The sequence below is a fragment of the Mirounga leonina genome, unplaced genomic scaffold, assembly GCF_011800145.1.
Source record: "Mirounga leonina isolate KUSES-001 unplaced genomic scaffold, KU_Mleo_1.0 Mir_171, whole genome shotgun sequence".
In the NCBI taxonomy this organism is placed as follows: Eukaryota; Metazoa; Chordata; class Mammalia; order Carnivora; family Phocidae; genus Mirounga; species Mirounga leonina.
The window spans coordinates 17,482,454-17,495,046 of record NW_023270436.1 but is presented as its reverse complement, the minus strand read 5'-3'; the positions used below and the strand labels follow the sequence as shown (position 1 = coordinate 17,495,046).

At 50.1% G+C, this 12,593-nt stretch overlaps 1 protein-coding gene across 1 annotated transcript; it reads left to right on the top strand.

Annotated features, from left to right (window-relative positions):
- Window positions 1-1,978: 1,978 nt before the first annotated feature.
- On the top strand, window positions 1,979-12,387 carry UNG (uracil DNA glycosylase). The gene is made up of 7 exons (XM_035017200.1): window positions 1,979-2,125; window positions 2,749-2,955; window positions 3,506-3,601; window positions 5,844-5,941; window positions 6,620-6,708; window positions 7,990-8,168; window positions 11,372-12,387. Exons 1-7 carry the CDS (start codon window positions 1,994-1,996, stop codon window positions 11,510-11,512), a joined length of 942 nt encoding a protein of 313 aa, XP_034873091.1. The 5' UTR covers window positions 1,979-1,993; the 3' UTR covers window positions 11,513-12,387.
- The last annotated feature ends 206 nt before the right edge of the window (window positions 12,388-12,593 follow it).

The following is a 12,593-nucleotide window of genomic DNA, read 5'->3' as shown; positions in this document are numbered from 1 at the left end:
GTCGCTTACCGTCCCTGGGCCTGAATAGCTTCCCCTGCACAGTGGGGGCTATAAAACCTCCGCGGTGAGAGCACTGTGAGGATTAGATGACAGGACGGGCCAGGAATGCTTTCGTGCTCCAAACAAACGTCAGATTCTGTTACTGCTCCTCATTTTTGTTGACTCTCTGTCTCCCCCAGTGCAATGAAAGCTCCGTGGGATTCGGGGCCTTTGTTTTGAATCTTCTTAGTGCACGGTTGTGCAGATTTTGACAGAAGTACACAGTTGTGTGACCACCACCACGATCATGATCAAGAATGGTTCTGTCACCCCACAAAATTCCCCCAAGCCTTTTGGTTAGAAACTCGCCCTCGCCCGATGCTAACCCCCGAGCCCCGGGCCACCACTGAGCAGTTTCCTGTCCCTATAGTTCCGTCTTTTCCAGAATTTTTAAAAAAGATTTTATTTATTTCAGAGAGAGAGCTCAAGCAGGGGGAGCAGCAGAGGGAGAAGCAGGCTTTCCGCTGAGCAAGGAGCCCGATGTGGAGCTCGATCCCAGGACTCCAGGATCACGACCCCAGCAGAAGGCAGACACAACCTACTGAGCCACCCAGGCACCCCTTTTCCAGAATTTCTTATGCATGAAACCATACAATAGATAGCCTTTGGAAAGTAAAGATAAGGGAAGTTCCAAAAGGATTTTCATATGCTAAAGAGGACTCACAGGATACCCGAGGTCTTGGCATTGTCAAACTAAGGTTGCTTTTTCCTCTAGCAAGGAAGGCATTAACAAAGACCGTTTGGAACTTCCGGGAGGAACATTATACTCTGCCTGCCTCAAGTATTTGTCAGCGGGCTGCAGGTTCTAAGGACGTTTAATTTTATCTGTTTCCTTCTGCCTTTGTTTCCCACCTCATCTGCCCTCAGCAGGGTTAAATTTTGGAGATGGAGACAAACAAGCAAAGAATGCATACGATAATTTTAGATAGTACAGAAGCTACTGCGTGACCAGCTAGAATGGGGGGGGGGGGGCAGGAGAAGGCCTTTCAGAGGAAGGGACCTGAGTTGAGACCCAAAGCTTACCATGTAGGGGGACAGTGCATGCAAGAGAGTACAGGCCACACAAGGGACAAGCTGGCTATGTCAGTCACCTCACAGTAGTAAGGGCTTGGGTTAGAGGCAGACAGCTCTGCCAGCAGGGTAAGAAGCTGGGGTTTATTCTAAAATTTGGAAACTGAAGGGAGGATTTTTACCTGGGGATTACCATGATGTAATTTACATTTCAAAAGGATCACTTTCCTAAGAAAGAGGAGAGCGGCTAGGGATTGTAGCCAGGTGATGAAGAGCAGCAGTTGAATCTGGGATTTATTTTTTAGATAGAACCAAGAGGATCCACTGTCGGTTTGGATGTGGGGAGGGAACGCGGGAACAAGAAGAATGGCAGGTGTACCGGAGTTGCGGGGGTGCCTTGAAGAGGATGCAGACTTTGGAGTTTAATCTTCAAGACCTCAGTTAAAGTCTCCCTCAGACCTTACAGGTTAGGCAAAACGCAGGACCGCACTTGGCGCTAGTTTACTGCCAGTAAAATAGGTTGTGAAACTGGATGAGAGCAAAACAAATGGCTGGTTTAATGCTAATTTCCCTCCCACAACAACCCCTCGGGGCAGGTACTTTTTTCTCCTTTTCACCCGCGGTAGAGGTGGAGGGACGGGCCCCAAGGCAGGGGTGTGATGGCTGAGTACAATGAATGAAAGAGTAAGCACAGGAGCTCAACGCACCCAAGGAACCCGCCTACCACCTGAGGCTTCCAGCCCCACCTGGCCCCAGGGGCGTCCCCCGCAGCTCCTCTGGCACATGCGCACTAGGACCCCCGCCGACCCCCACCGCCCCCGACCCCCCGCCCATCCCCCGGACGGAGCATGCGCGGGCCGTTTGGCGCCAATTTCGGACCGCCGCAGCTGGTGCATACGGCGGGTTCCCCGGGCAGCGCGCGTCCGCTCTCCTCGGCTCCGGGATGATCGGCCAGAAGACCCTCTACTCCTTCTTCTCCCCGAGCCCCGCCGGGAAGCGACGTGCCCGCAGTCCCGAGCCGGCCGACCCGGGGACCGGCGTGGCGGCGGTAGCTGAGGAGAGCGGGGATGCGGCGGTGAGGCGCGGCGGGGACAGGGCACCGGGGGCAAGGGACGGGGAGGAGGGCGACGGGCCCCGCTCGGCCGAGGGGTTGCAGGGACGCGCCACCGACTCGGTAAGCTGGGTCCCTGCGTTCAAAGCGGACTGCACGTGTTCAAAACAGCCTCTGCCGTTCCCGGTTGGCGGCCATTCTGAGGGGCCAGCCAATGGAGATGGACCTCGGGGCCCACGGCGCCAATCAGAGGCGAGGGGGCCTCCCTGCTCGGCCCGCCGTCCAATCAGAGGGGAGGGGGGCGGGACTCACCACGGGAGGTTTTTACCGCGAAAAGACCACGTGGGAACGCCGGGGGCGGGGCGCCGGGGTCAGGGCCTCCCTTCCCGCCAACGCCACGGGAGACGTCGCGGGCTTTGCTCACCGCCCCTCTACCTGCTGCAACTTAGAATTCAAAACCCGGGGCAGCGGTTCCTTCCCGGACCCGACGCCCAGAGCCCGCTTTTGCTGCGACTTACCGCGTGGAGGCTGCAGCCCCGCGAATGGGCGTGCTCCGCAATGGGCCGTGGGGTTGGGGGCGGCAGCTGCTGGCGCCCGGGCGCGGCCCGCTGCAGCTCATGACCCGCCTATGCGGGGACCACTTGCAGGCCAGCCCCCCCAAGAAGGCCCGGGCCGTGCAGGAGGACCCCGGCACGCCGCCCTCCTCGCCGCTGAGCGCTGAGCAGCTGATCCGCATCCAGAAAAACAAGGCCGCCGCCCTGCTCAGACTCGCGGCGCGCAACGTGCCGGTGGGTTTCGGGGAGAGTTGGAAGAAGCCTCTCAGCGCGGAGTTCGGGAAACCGTATTTCATCAAGGTAAACCTGGAGGCTGCGGGCCCTTCGGTCCTGCTAGGGTAGCTTGCGGAGAGTCCACGTTTGTAGGCTCCTGTATTCCCTCTCTTACGCCCTTTTCCCGGTAAGACTTAGGTAAAATAACAGCCACGGTGTTTGGCGTTCGTACGCTTTATTGAAGTTTTTAAAAGACTGTAAGATGGCATGGCTTTTTGTAAACCATTCAGCGGGTCTGCTCTCCAGGAAAGGGCGGCACAGTAAAACCGCAAACCAGACTGCTTGAAACCTGGTGCCGCCTTTACAAAAAGAGGGAGGGCCTGTCACCTAATAGGAAGTGAAAGCAGCGAGACCAATCCACGTAGACCCGGTCCAAACAAAGGGGCAGGGCACCGAAGCGGAGGGACATCTTTGGTGACCTGCGAGTCAAGTTTTTGTTTCTCGAGAGAATTGGGATGTAAAACGTGGCGGAGAGCCAGATAATGCTCCCGTTAGCTTCCACTGGAAGCTTCCTTACTGGACTCTTAACACTTGGCGGTGAGAATCTGATTTGAAATCTGGTTTGTCTTTACGCCAGCTAATGGGATTTGTCGCGGAAGAAAGAAAACATTACACTGTTTATCCACCTCCACACCAAGTCTTCACGTGGACCCAGATGTGTGACATAAGACATGTAAGTACAGGCTGGTGGTGAGTTTTAGTAAAAAGAGGTATGGCAGTCAAATAGTATGTACTTGTTAGTTACCGACGCTGCAGGCAAGTGCCTGTCCGTGGTGGAGTAATAAATAAAATAATGAAATTGTGAAGTTTGGCTGGCTATGTGTTAGCCTGTTAGCTTTCTAACTTGAAGCATGTGCTGTCCGTGCCGCAAAAAAGGGAATATCTGTACATAGACCCGTGTCTATATACTCTAGTTCTTTGTATTTTATTTAATCCCTGAAACCAACGGCATACCAACGTTAGGTCTTTTTGTGGTGATGTTGAGGAAACAGGCATGAAGCACTGAGGTCTTTTGCAACTGGTTAGGCCACCCCTCACCTTAACTTGCAGCTCCCTATTTCTATCTTTTATAGTTGATGCTTTCAAGCTCTTGACTTCTGGCCCAAACAGTTTTACTATCCTGTTAGCATTCCGTTGCACTGGTTCATTCTATATACCGGCTGCTGGTTGGTCTGGTCACTTCAGTCTCCTGCTCAGAAACTTGTTTATGGCTTTACACTCATTCTATGAACCATAGAAGCTGAACATGAAAATAGTCAGTTAGACTTTCCGGCCTTCCCTCCACCCCCAACTCTCCTCCTTCACAGCTGGATAGTGTGACAGTCTTCTGCCTGTTGAAAAGCCAACTAGATCTATCTACGGCACCTCCCTTGAGGCGTGTTGCCCACTACCTTTCTGATCTGGTTTTCCTGTCCAGTACATTTGGTTTCTGCTTATGCTGGAGATCTCATATTCTATTCTTCTCCTTTTCCCTCCCTCATGTTGTAAGACGACGGCAGGAATCCTGTGATCCTGTGCTATGTCTGTTACACCAAATAGAAGTGAAATAGGTGAATGACCCTTGTGGATAAAGCTGCCACACTTAATACTTTGCAGACTTGACCATCTTTCACTTTGAAGCAAGAGCTTTGAATATAGCTCTTGGTTTTATAAAGTTAAAGAAACTTAAGTCCTTTTAAATTCGGTACTAGTTTGTGCCTTGTTTGAGCTGTGGGTCCTGTTTTGAATACCAATCACCAGTGTCAACAGAGAGGAATAGGAGAGCGTGAAAGTGCTGAGGATCAGATGGCCCAGCGAGGCCTCTTCACAGAGAAGCAGGTGGAAGGAAGGTCGGGGAGGTGGAGTGGCTCCTTCAAGGTCCTCCCTTATCCAGCACGAGAACCCAAGAGCTGCCCTGCTGGGACAGGCTGCTTCATGAGGGAGAATCTCCTGCGTTCAGAGTGAGCATCAATGGTAGCAACAGGGAGGTCCACAAAAGGTTACTGATGTCTGAAGGTTGGGTTTTGAAGGATATAGTATATGTTGGCTACGGGAGGATTCTGAGGAGGAAGAAGAGGTGGGCAGGCAGCAGATCAGAAGGACTAGCTGTATCTTAAAACCGCCCATGACCTTGATCTCATTACTTTCATTGCATGTTGCCACCTTCTCCGTGGCCCTTTGACCTCATTCTCTTCTGGTTTCATACCTCAGAGGATATGGGGGGAAGAGGCATCTTCCTATGTGGCTGGTAGGGAATTTGAGTAGCTTCAACTCATTGAAAAAGCAATTTGGTACGTGTCTATGAAAATTTAAAATACACTTGTCCTTGGACCAGCACCTCCTATTTTGAGTCTGTTCCATGGAAATAAAAACAACAGCATGTAAAGATAATACATACTAGAGTGTTTATAGAATTGTTTTTTTGTGATGGAAAAAACTAGGAAATAAGCCAACTAGCTGTCAGTGACTGAGCACTCTGGGCATTGAGGATGCCTAAAATGCATGATGTGAGAACCACAAAAATGTAGGGTCATGAGTACCCTCACCCCAGTTATATAGGTAATTTTACAGGGTTGAATCAGGAAGGGAATAGGGATGAGTGGAGACAACGAGCCACTTTGTGTGTTTCTGGATGGTTGTACTTGGGCAAGGGCATATTTTTATAATCTGAAAAATGAAGGAGGTGGACTTATTTTCACACACCTGCATCAGAGAAGGAGCAGGGCTGTGTAGCAGGTGATGGAGTGAAGGATAATTTGACAGTGGAAAGTAATGGGACTCAGTCACCCACTGCCTTCCGGGGGTTCTTAGTTTGGGTCGGGGAGAGGGGGGCTGCCTTTCTCATCATCGTGGTCCTTTGTACAGGTTATCAGCCAGGTGTTTGTTTAACCTGCTCGTGCGACAGTATTTAATTTCTTGGCACATGGTATTCACAGGTGAAGGTTGTCATCCTGGGACAGGATCCGTATCATGGACCCAACCAAGCCCATGGGCTCTGCTTTAGTGTTCAAAGACCCGTTCCACCACCACCCAGGTACGATTGCTTGACAGATGGCTCGGGTCCAAGTGTGATTACTTTCAGATGTGTACTTTGCAGGTTCTAGGTACACTTGTTGGGGGGACATTCAGTAGCCTTTGGAGCAAGATTTCTCTGTCTTGTTACTGTTGACATCAGGGTTTGGGTCTTTGTGCAGGAGAGGTTTTGTTCTGTGCTCTCACTGTAGGATGCTGAGCAGCATGCCTGGCCTCACCCACTAGATGCCGGCAACACTACCCCCGCCCCCAGAGAGCGCTAGTAAAATGGCAATGAAGAATGTCTTTAGACGGTGCCTGAAGTCGCCTAGGGGGCAAAATCACCCCTGGTTAAAAACTACGGCTTCGGGGAATTTTACAGACAACATATGTGAATATAACCAATACAGAAACATACCAAACCATAAATATTAGTTGAGAGGTAGTAACTCCTGGGCTGATGTACTTAAATCTTCCAAAGCGCGCTGTTCCTTAAATCTGAGCCTAAACCAAAATAAAGATCTTCGGCAAGGTTTCCTATCAGAAGGAATGACGGTGCGTCCTCAAATCTGCGAGGTTCTTGCTGTTCTCCCCTCCAAGGGCTGGTGGTGCAGGCTGTGATCCTCAAGTATGTTGGGGGCTACTGAATTTTCAGAATTGTGCTCAAGATCCCGTTCTTTTTCTTCCGGTTTGTTTTCAGTTTGGAAAACATTTATAAAGAGCTGTCTACAGACATAGAGGGTTTCGTTCATCCTGGTCACGGAGATTTATCCGGGTGGGCCAAGCAAGGTGAGCCAACCACTCCTAGATGTGCTTTGGACGGATTTCAGCACACACTTCTCTTATGTCCTGCTGGCTTATGTTTAGCAAAGAACATGAAGAACTAGAGCACTCACATAAAATGGCTGCATTTATAGAAATTAAAAAAAAAAATGTATCCCCCTTTTTATCCTCTAGCCAATGTTTTCTTTCTTGTTTTAATCATAATTCAAAAGAGAAAAATTTGTTTCTCAATATTACTTATTTTTAAGTTTATTTATCTTTAATATTTACACCCAACATGGGGCTTGAACTCACAACCCTGAGGTCGTGAGGTCAATAGTCACATGCTCCTATGACTGAGCCAGCCAGGGGCCCCTTGTTGTTATTAATATTTTAAATTTACCTGCTAACTTTGACCATTTAGGAGATGGCCTCGCCTTTCTCATTTCAACACTAGGGCTGTGTTTTTTTGTGTTTAATACCTATTTACAGGTCTGTCTTTCTCCCTTTCCTTCCTCCCTCCCTCCCTCCCTCCCTCCTTCCTTCCTTTCTACAAATGAACTATAACCAGGATAAGAAAAGAATGTTGACTGTTTGGTTTCTTATGGTTGGATTTTTGTTTTAGTGAAATGTTTCGGTTTCCTTTTGTTATCTTCTAGGGTTACTTAATGTCACATGGGATATACATGTATATTTTTAAGATTTTATTTTGAGAGAGAGAGGATCTCAAGCAGACTCCCCACTGAGCACAGAGCCCGACATGGGGGCTCACTCTCCCAATTCCAAAATCATGACCTGGGCCGAAATCAAGAGTTGGACGCTTAACCAACTGGGCCACCCAGGCGCCCCTTGGGATGTATTTTTAAAACAACTCTGATGGGGCGCCGGGGAGGCCCAGTCGTTAAGCGTCTGCCTTCGGCTCAGGTCATGATCTCAGGGTCCTGGGATCGAGCCCCACATCAGGCTCCCTGCTCAGTGGGAAGCCTGCTTCTCCCTCTCCCACTCCTCCTGCTTGTGCTCTCTCTCGCTCTCTCTGTCAAATGAATAAATAAACTCTTTAAAAATAAATAAAACAACTCTGATGACACATGTAAGGCCTAGTCATTGATACAAACTCAGAAGATGATGAAATTGCAGAGGTGAAAGGACAGTGCTCTCTGATGTTGCCCAGAGGCACCCACCAGTCATGTTGGGATGTTCTCTCTGGAAGCTGATTTCAGAGGGCTGCACTGTGTGTGTGTCTTCCTCTCTGTCTCTCTCTTTTGACTCATTTGCCTCTTAACCTGTTTCTTTGGTGTGTGTCCATAGGTGTTCTCTTACTCAATGCTGTGCTCACGGTCCGGGCACATCAGGCTAATTCCCATAAGGAGAGAGGATGGGAGCAGTTTACTGATGCGGTCGTGTCCTGGCTAAATGAGAACTCCAGTGGCCTTGTCTTCTTGCTCTGGGGCTCTTATGCTCAGAAGAAAGGCAGTGCCATCAACAGGGTATGGTGGTTTTGTTTTTAAACATTTTATTTTTTTGTTTTTATATATTTTTTTATTAACATATAATGTATTATTTCTATCTGGGGTATAGGTCTGTGATCCATCAGTCTTACACAATTCACAGTGCTCACCATAGCACATACCCTCCCCAGTGTCCATCACCCAGCCACCCCATTCCTCCCACCCCCCTCTCCTCCAGCAACCCTCAGTTTGTTTCCTGACATTAAGAGTCTCATAGTTTGTCTCCCACTCTGGTATTGTCTTGTGTTTTTTAAACATTTTAAACCACTTTAGAAAATACTAGGAATCCCTGCGTGTGGTTCTGGAAAACCCATGGCACAGGGTGAAATTTATTTTCCCTAAAGGCTTATAATGAGGGCCAGATTTCCCATTGAAAATGGAAGCAAAATTCAGACATAGGAATGATGAGTTGTGTGTGAAGAAAGCAAAGGGCCAACTTCTGATTTAATAGTACTATAAGCATACACTTGCTACATACATAGAATGAGAATGGCCTCCACTCACTAAAACAGACGGTGCAGTAAGGCAAGGACCACACCCCCCATGCGCTCCTCTGCTCCTTCTATGTCCTTATGGAAGTACCGACATGCCTGGTGCTGAGATGAAAAACCAGAAGCCATCCTTGAATCCTTTCCCTCATTCCCTTAAACCTACTCCGCCAGCAAATCCTATCCCCTTAGCTCCTGAGCACATCCCAGTCCTGCTGCTCACTGTTGACACTCCTCACACTGGAGTGAGCCACTGTCACTTCTGTCTAGGCTGTGATAGACCGGGGCTGAGGGCTGGATGGAGGACAGCATGGTGGAGGAGAGAGGTGGGGGGGCGGGGGGAGGCAAGCATCCAAGGTGAGCCTTGGTCCGGGCTGCTGGGAGACCCAGGATTCAGAAGCGAGGGTCGGGAAGAAGTCAGCGAGTATGCAGTGCAGTGAGTGAAGTAAAGGGGTTCGGTGAGGTCACCTGACAGTAGCTTGTGTGACAGCAGGAGGTAGCTGGGCTGTCGGGAATGGCCAAGTGGACTGAATCCCCCACCCCGCATCTGGCATCACACCCAGCACTTTCCCTGCAGAATCTCGCTTAATGCCTCGTAAAGTATTAGAGTGATAAAGTTGCGGTGAGTGGCGGGGCGGAGATCGGAGCCTGCTCACCTTGCTCATCTAGGGGCCCGGTGGGGGTGTATTCGGGTTCCACGCTGGCAACCCGCTCCCAAGTCTGTCCACTTCTCCATTTTCTCTTAAATGGAATTGGTTTTCATCTTATTTAGTTTTTTTTTAAGGTAATAGGTTCACATGATTAAAAAAAATGAAATAGGATAGTAAGGTACGCAGCGAGAAGTTTCCCAGCCGAGTCCCCTCTGTTAAGTTGCTTTCCCTGCTCGGGTAGGCGCTAGCTTACCGTTTCTGATGTCGCCTTCCTAAGTCTTGATGTGAACAGCAGTGGAGTGTGAGAGTCAGGATGAGTCGAAAGTTCTGTGTGGATGAACAAGATGTTTTCAGGTGTTTTGAGGTAGAGAATAGTAGGAGTAAAATGTGGCACGAATGAAGTAACTGCTAAGGTCGGAGCATGGAGAGAAGTAAGCGCTCCATGGGAGTGCTCTCCCATCTCTATGGTCTGCGTAGCTCCTACTCAGCGTGTGTGTAGTTTTTATTACTGAAGATGGTTTGGTTTGACAGGAAACAGTTGTAAGAGTAGCGTGATGATTAGAAGCCAGGTGCATGTCCAGCTGGGTAGCTTTCCCCGAGCACTAGGTCTGTGTATTCCGCTGCCTCCTTACCCGTGACCCCGGGCACACCAGATACCACGCTTTCCAAGGTAGGTTCTCCTTTGCTCATCCAGCCTTGCCACACTGGCTCCTGTGGATCCCCCGGGAAAGAGAGTACCACCACGTGCTTGTCCAGCCAGAAATCGAATAGCATTTGTGACCCCTTCCTCCCTCCTTTCCCCTTTCCCTTCTTCATCTCTGCTCCCCACCCTTCTCCCCTCCCCATACCCTGTCAGGGCATTCCTTCGTAGCCTTCCCTTGCTCTCAGACTCCTCCTCACCTGGCCGCTTTGGCCTTGGTTCAGGCCATCATCTGATCCTGCTGGAGTGTCGGGTGCGGTCCGCCTGAAAGGCCCTGCCTTGGGCTGGCGGGCTGGGGTCTGGAGCTGCCTCTCGGCCACAGCTCCCCTTTTTCTCTCTCCGCTCCAGGCTGACTGGAGCACCTCGACCTCTTCTTGCCTCCCCTTTCCCTGCCTGCCTTTGAACATCCTGCCTCCCCTTTCCAGAGGCTGACTCACTCATCCTTCAAAGCCCAGCACGGCTCACATTTTCAGGAGCTCGAACTGCATGGCAGGTGGCATGCTAGTAAGCACTCAACCTGTGTCACCTCTCAGACCCTCCCAATACACACGGGCATTGTTGGTTGCCGCACAGGATCTCCGTAAGCTAGGCGCTGTTGGATCCCCTTCACAGCCGCAGAAATACCTGCGGCCTGGATTCATTGACTTCTCTAGGGCGGAGTCAGAACGGACCCAGGCCACCTGGATCCAGGCTCCGGGTTCTGCACCACACTGGGCTGCCCTCCTGTGGTTATGGCCCCTCCTGGACTGAGCTCTTTGAAGACAGGGATGCTGTGAAAACAATTAGTTGGGAGGTGGTTTTTATTTAAATACAGAAAAGAAGAAAACAAACGTGGTCCAGAGTCTTCCTGCTCCGGAAAGTACCGCTGACATTTAAAAAATCAGTGTTCTGTTTTTGTAGACCATTCAGGTAACACAGAAAAGTGCAAAACCGAAAGTAAATGCCTTCCACTATTTCTTTACCTCACGGAACTACCATAAATAGTGTTTTGGGTCTTTTTCCAGAAAAACTTAGGCCATTACATTTTTTTCTTCCACTTGATATATTTAGGTTTTCCCTTATCAGCATATGTAGCTCAGCCTTATTCTTCTAGTAGCCTTGTGGTGTTCCATTGTAGGAAGTTCAGAAAACTATTTTTAGCCAGTTGCGTAACCCTGGATTTAGATGAAGCTTTACCTGGTACAAGCCATGCTGCCGCAAACCCCCTTCCACCTGCGTCTTCGTATAGGTACACACGTCGTGGGGCCCTTCAGCAACTGCATTCTTGGCAGTGAGATTACGGGGTCCTAAGATCCGGGCACGCGGCCAAACGTGCCGCCCGTGACTCCTCTCCCTCTCTTTCAGAAACGCCACCACGTGCTGCAGACAGCGCACCCCTCCCCGTTGTCCGTGTACAGAGGGTTCTTTGGATGTAGACACTTCTCTAAAACCAATGAGCTGCTGCGGAAGTCTGGCAAGGAGCCCATCAACTGGAAGGATCTGTGACCCTGAACTGGAGGGCTGTCCTGGGCAGTTTTCTAGAGGCTGCTATTGAAATATTTGCCAGGAGCGGCAGCTTGACCCAGACAGAAGCAGCAAAGGCTCTACCCTGGCAGGGACCATATGGCTGTCTTTGCAACACGGCTTCGGCCTAAAACCTAACATCACAGTATCTGGGAGAGGGTGGGAGGTCAAATACAGAGACTTCTTTTGTCTGTCACCTTTATGGTAAAAGGGGACAGGGGACAGAAGCAGCTCTTGGTACAGTGGGCTGTTACTTGTTTTTACCCGGCAGGTTAGACTTTAGGTTGTAAGGTGTCAGGTGTGTTTAGTGCCCCACCCCCATGCCCCACCTGGCATTCCAGTTCTTGGCCAAGTACACTGTTCCCTGATCCTTTCCCAAGCCCTCACGCCCCTCCTTGAAGGAGGCAGGAGGACAGTTTGCAAGTGCCCAGAAGTTTAGGGATGAACATTTCTGAGGCCTAATCCTCTGTGTGAGCCTTCACAGACAGGCAGGGGGAAGTGAGCTGGGGCTTGTTTTCACAGTTAATCCTCTGCGTGTTCCTAGGAATGCACGGGGGAAGTTGAACTGGAAGGAAAAAAAGGGGGGAATTTTTAAATTTTTTTTTTTAAGCGAGGAACTGCTTTTCTCCTAGGTGCATCCTGAGTTGGGGTTTTTAAGGCAGCATAGACTGCCAAAGGCTGTTTTTTATGGACTGAAATCACGTGGGGATTTTTTTTTTTCCTGCAACACTGGTGAATTTTGCTGTTTTATAAAATACTTAGGCAGATGTATATATATGTATTTTGTAATCTTTTGTTCGGGAGACTGTCTTTGTTAGGTCTGCACCTTCATCCTTGATCCTGTTAGAGATGCTGTTGATGGGTTAGCCGGGGAAAGAGTTAACCCCGAGTTTGGAAATAAAAGATTGTTGGACCCCACGCCCTTAACGCCTGCTGCCTCTGTGCCCCGGGGCGCCTGCGGACGTCCTTGGGCGGCCTTTGGGCCCGGGCAGCTGGTGGTGGCCATGGCAACCATGGTGGGCCGGAGGGGCCACCCCCGCGCCGCCCCTCCTCTTTCCTCCCG

What these genes read in the sequence shown, in the direction of transcription:
- UNG (XM_035017200.1), top strand. Translation starts at nt 1,994, where the DNA reads ATGATCGGCCAGAAGACCCTCTACTCCTTCTTCTCCCCGAGCCCCGCC. An exon ending in AGGAGAGCGGGGATGCGGCG is followed by an intron (nt 2,126 to 2,748) that starts GTGAGGCGCGGC and finishes GACCACTTGCAG; the next exon opens with GCCAGCCCCCCCAAGAAGGC. An exon ending in ATCCGGGTGGGCCAAGCAAG is followed by an intron (nt 6,709 to 7,989) that starts GTGAGCCAACCA and finishes GTGTGTCCATAG; the next exon opens with GTGTTCTCTTACTCAATGCT.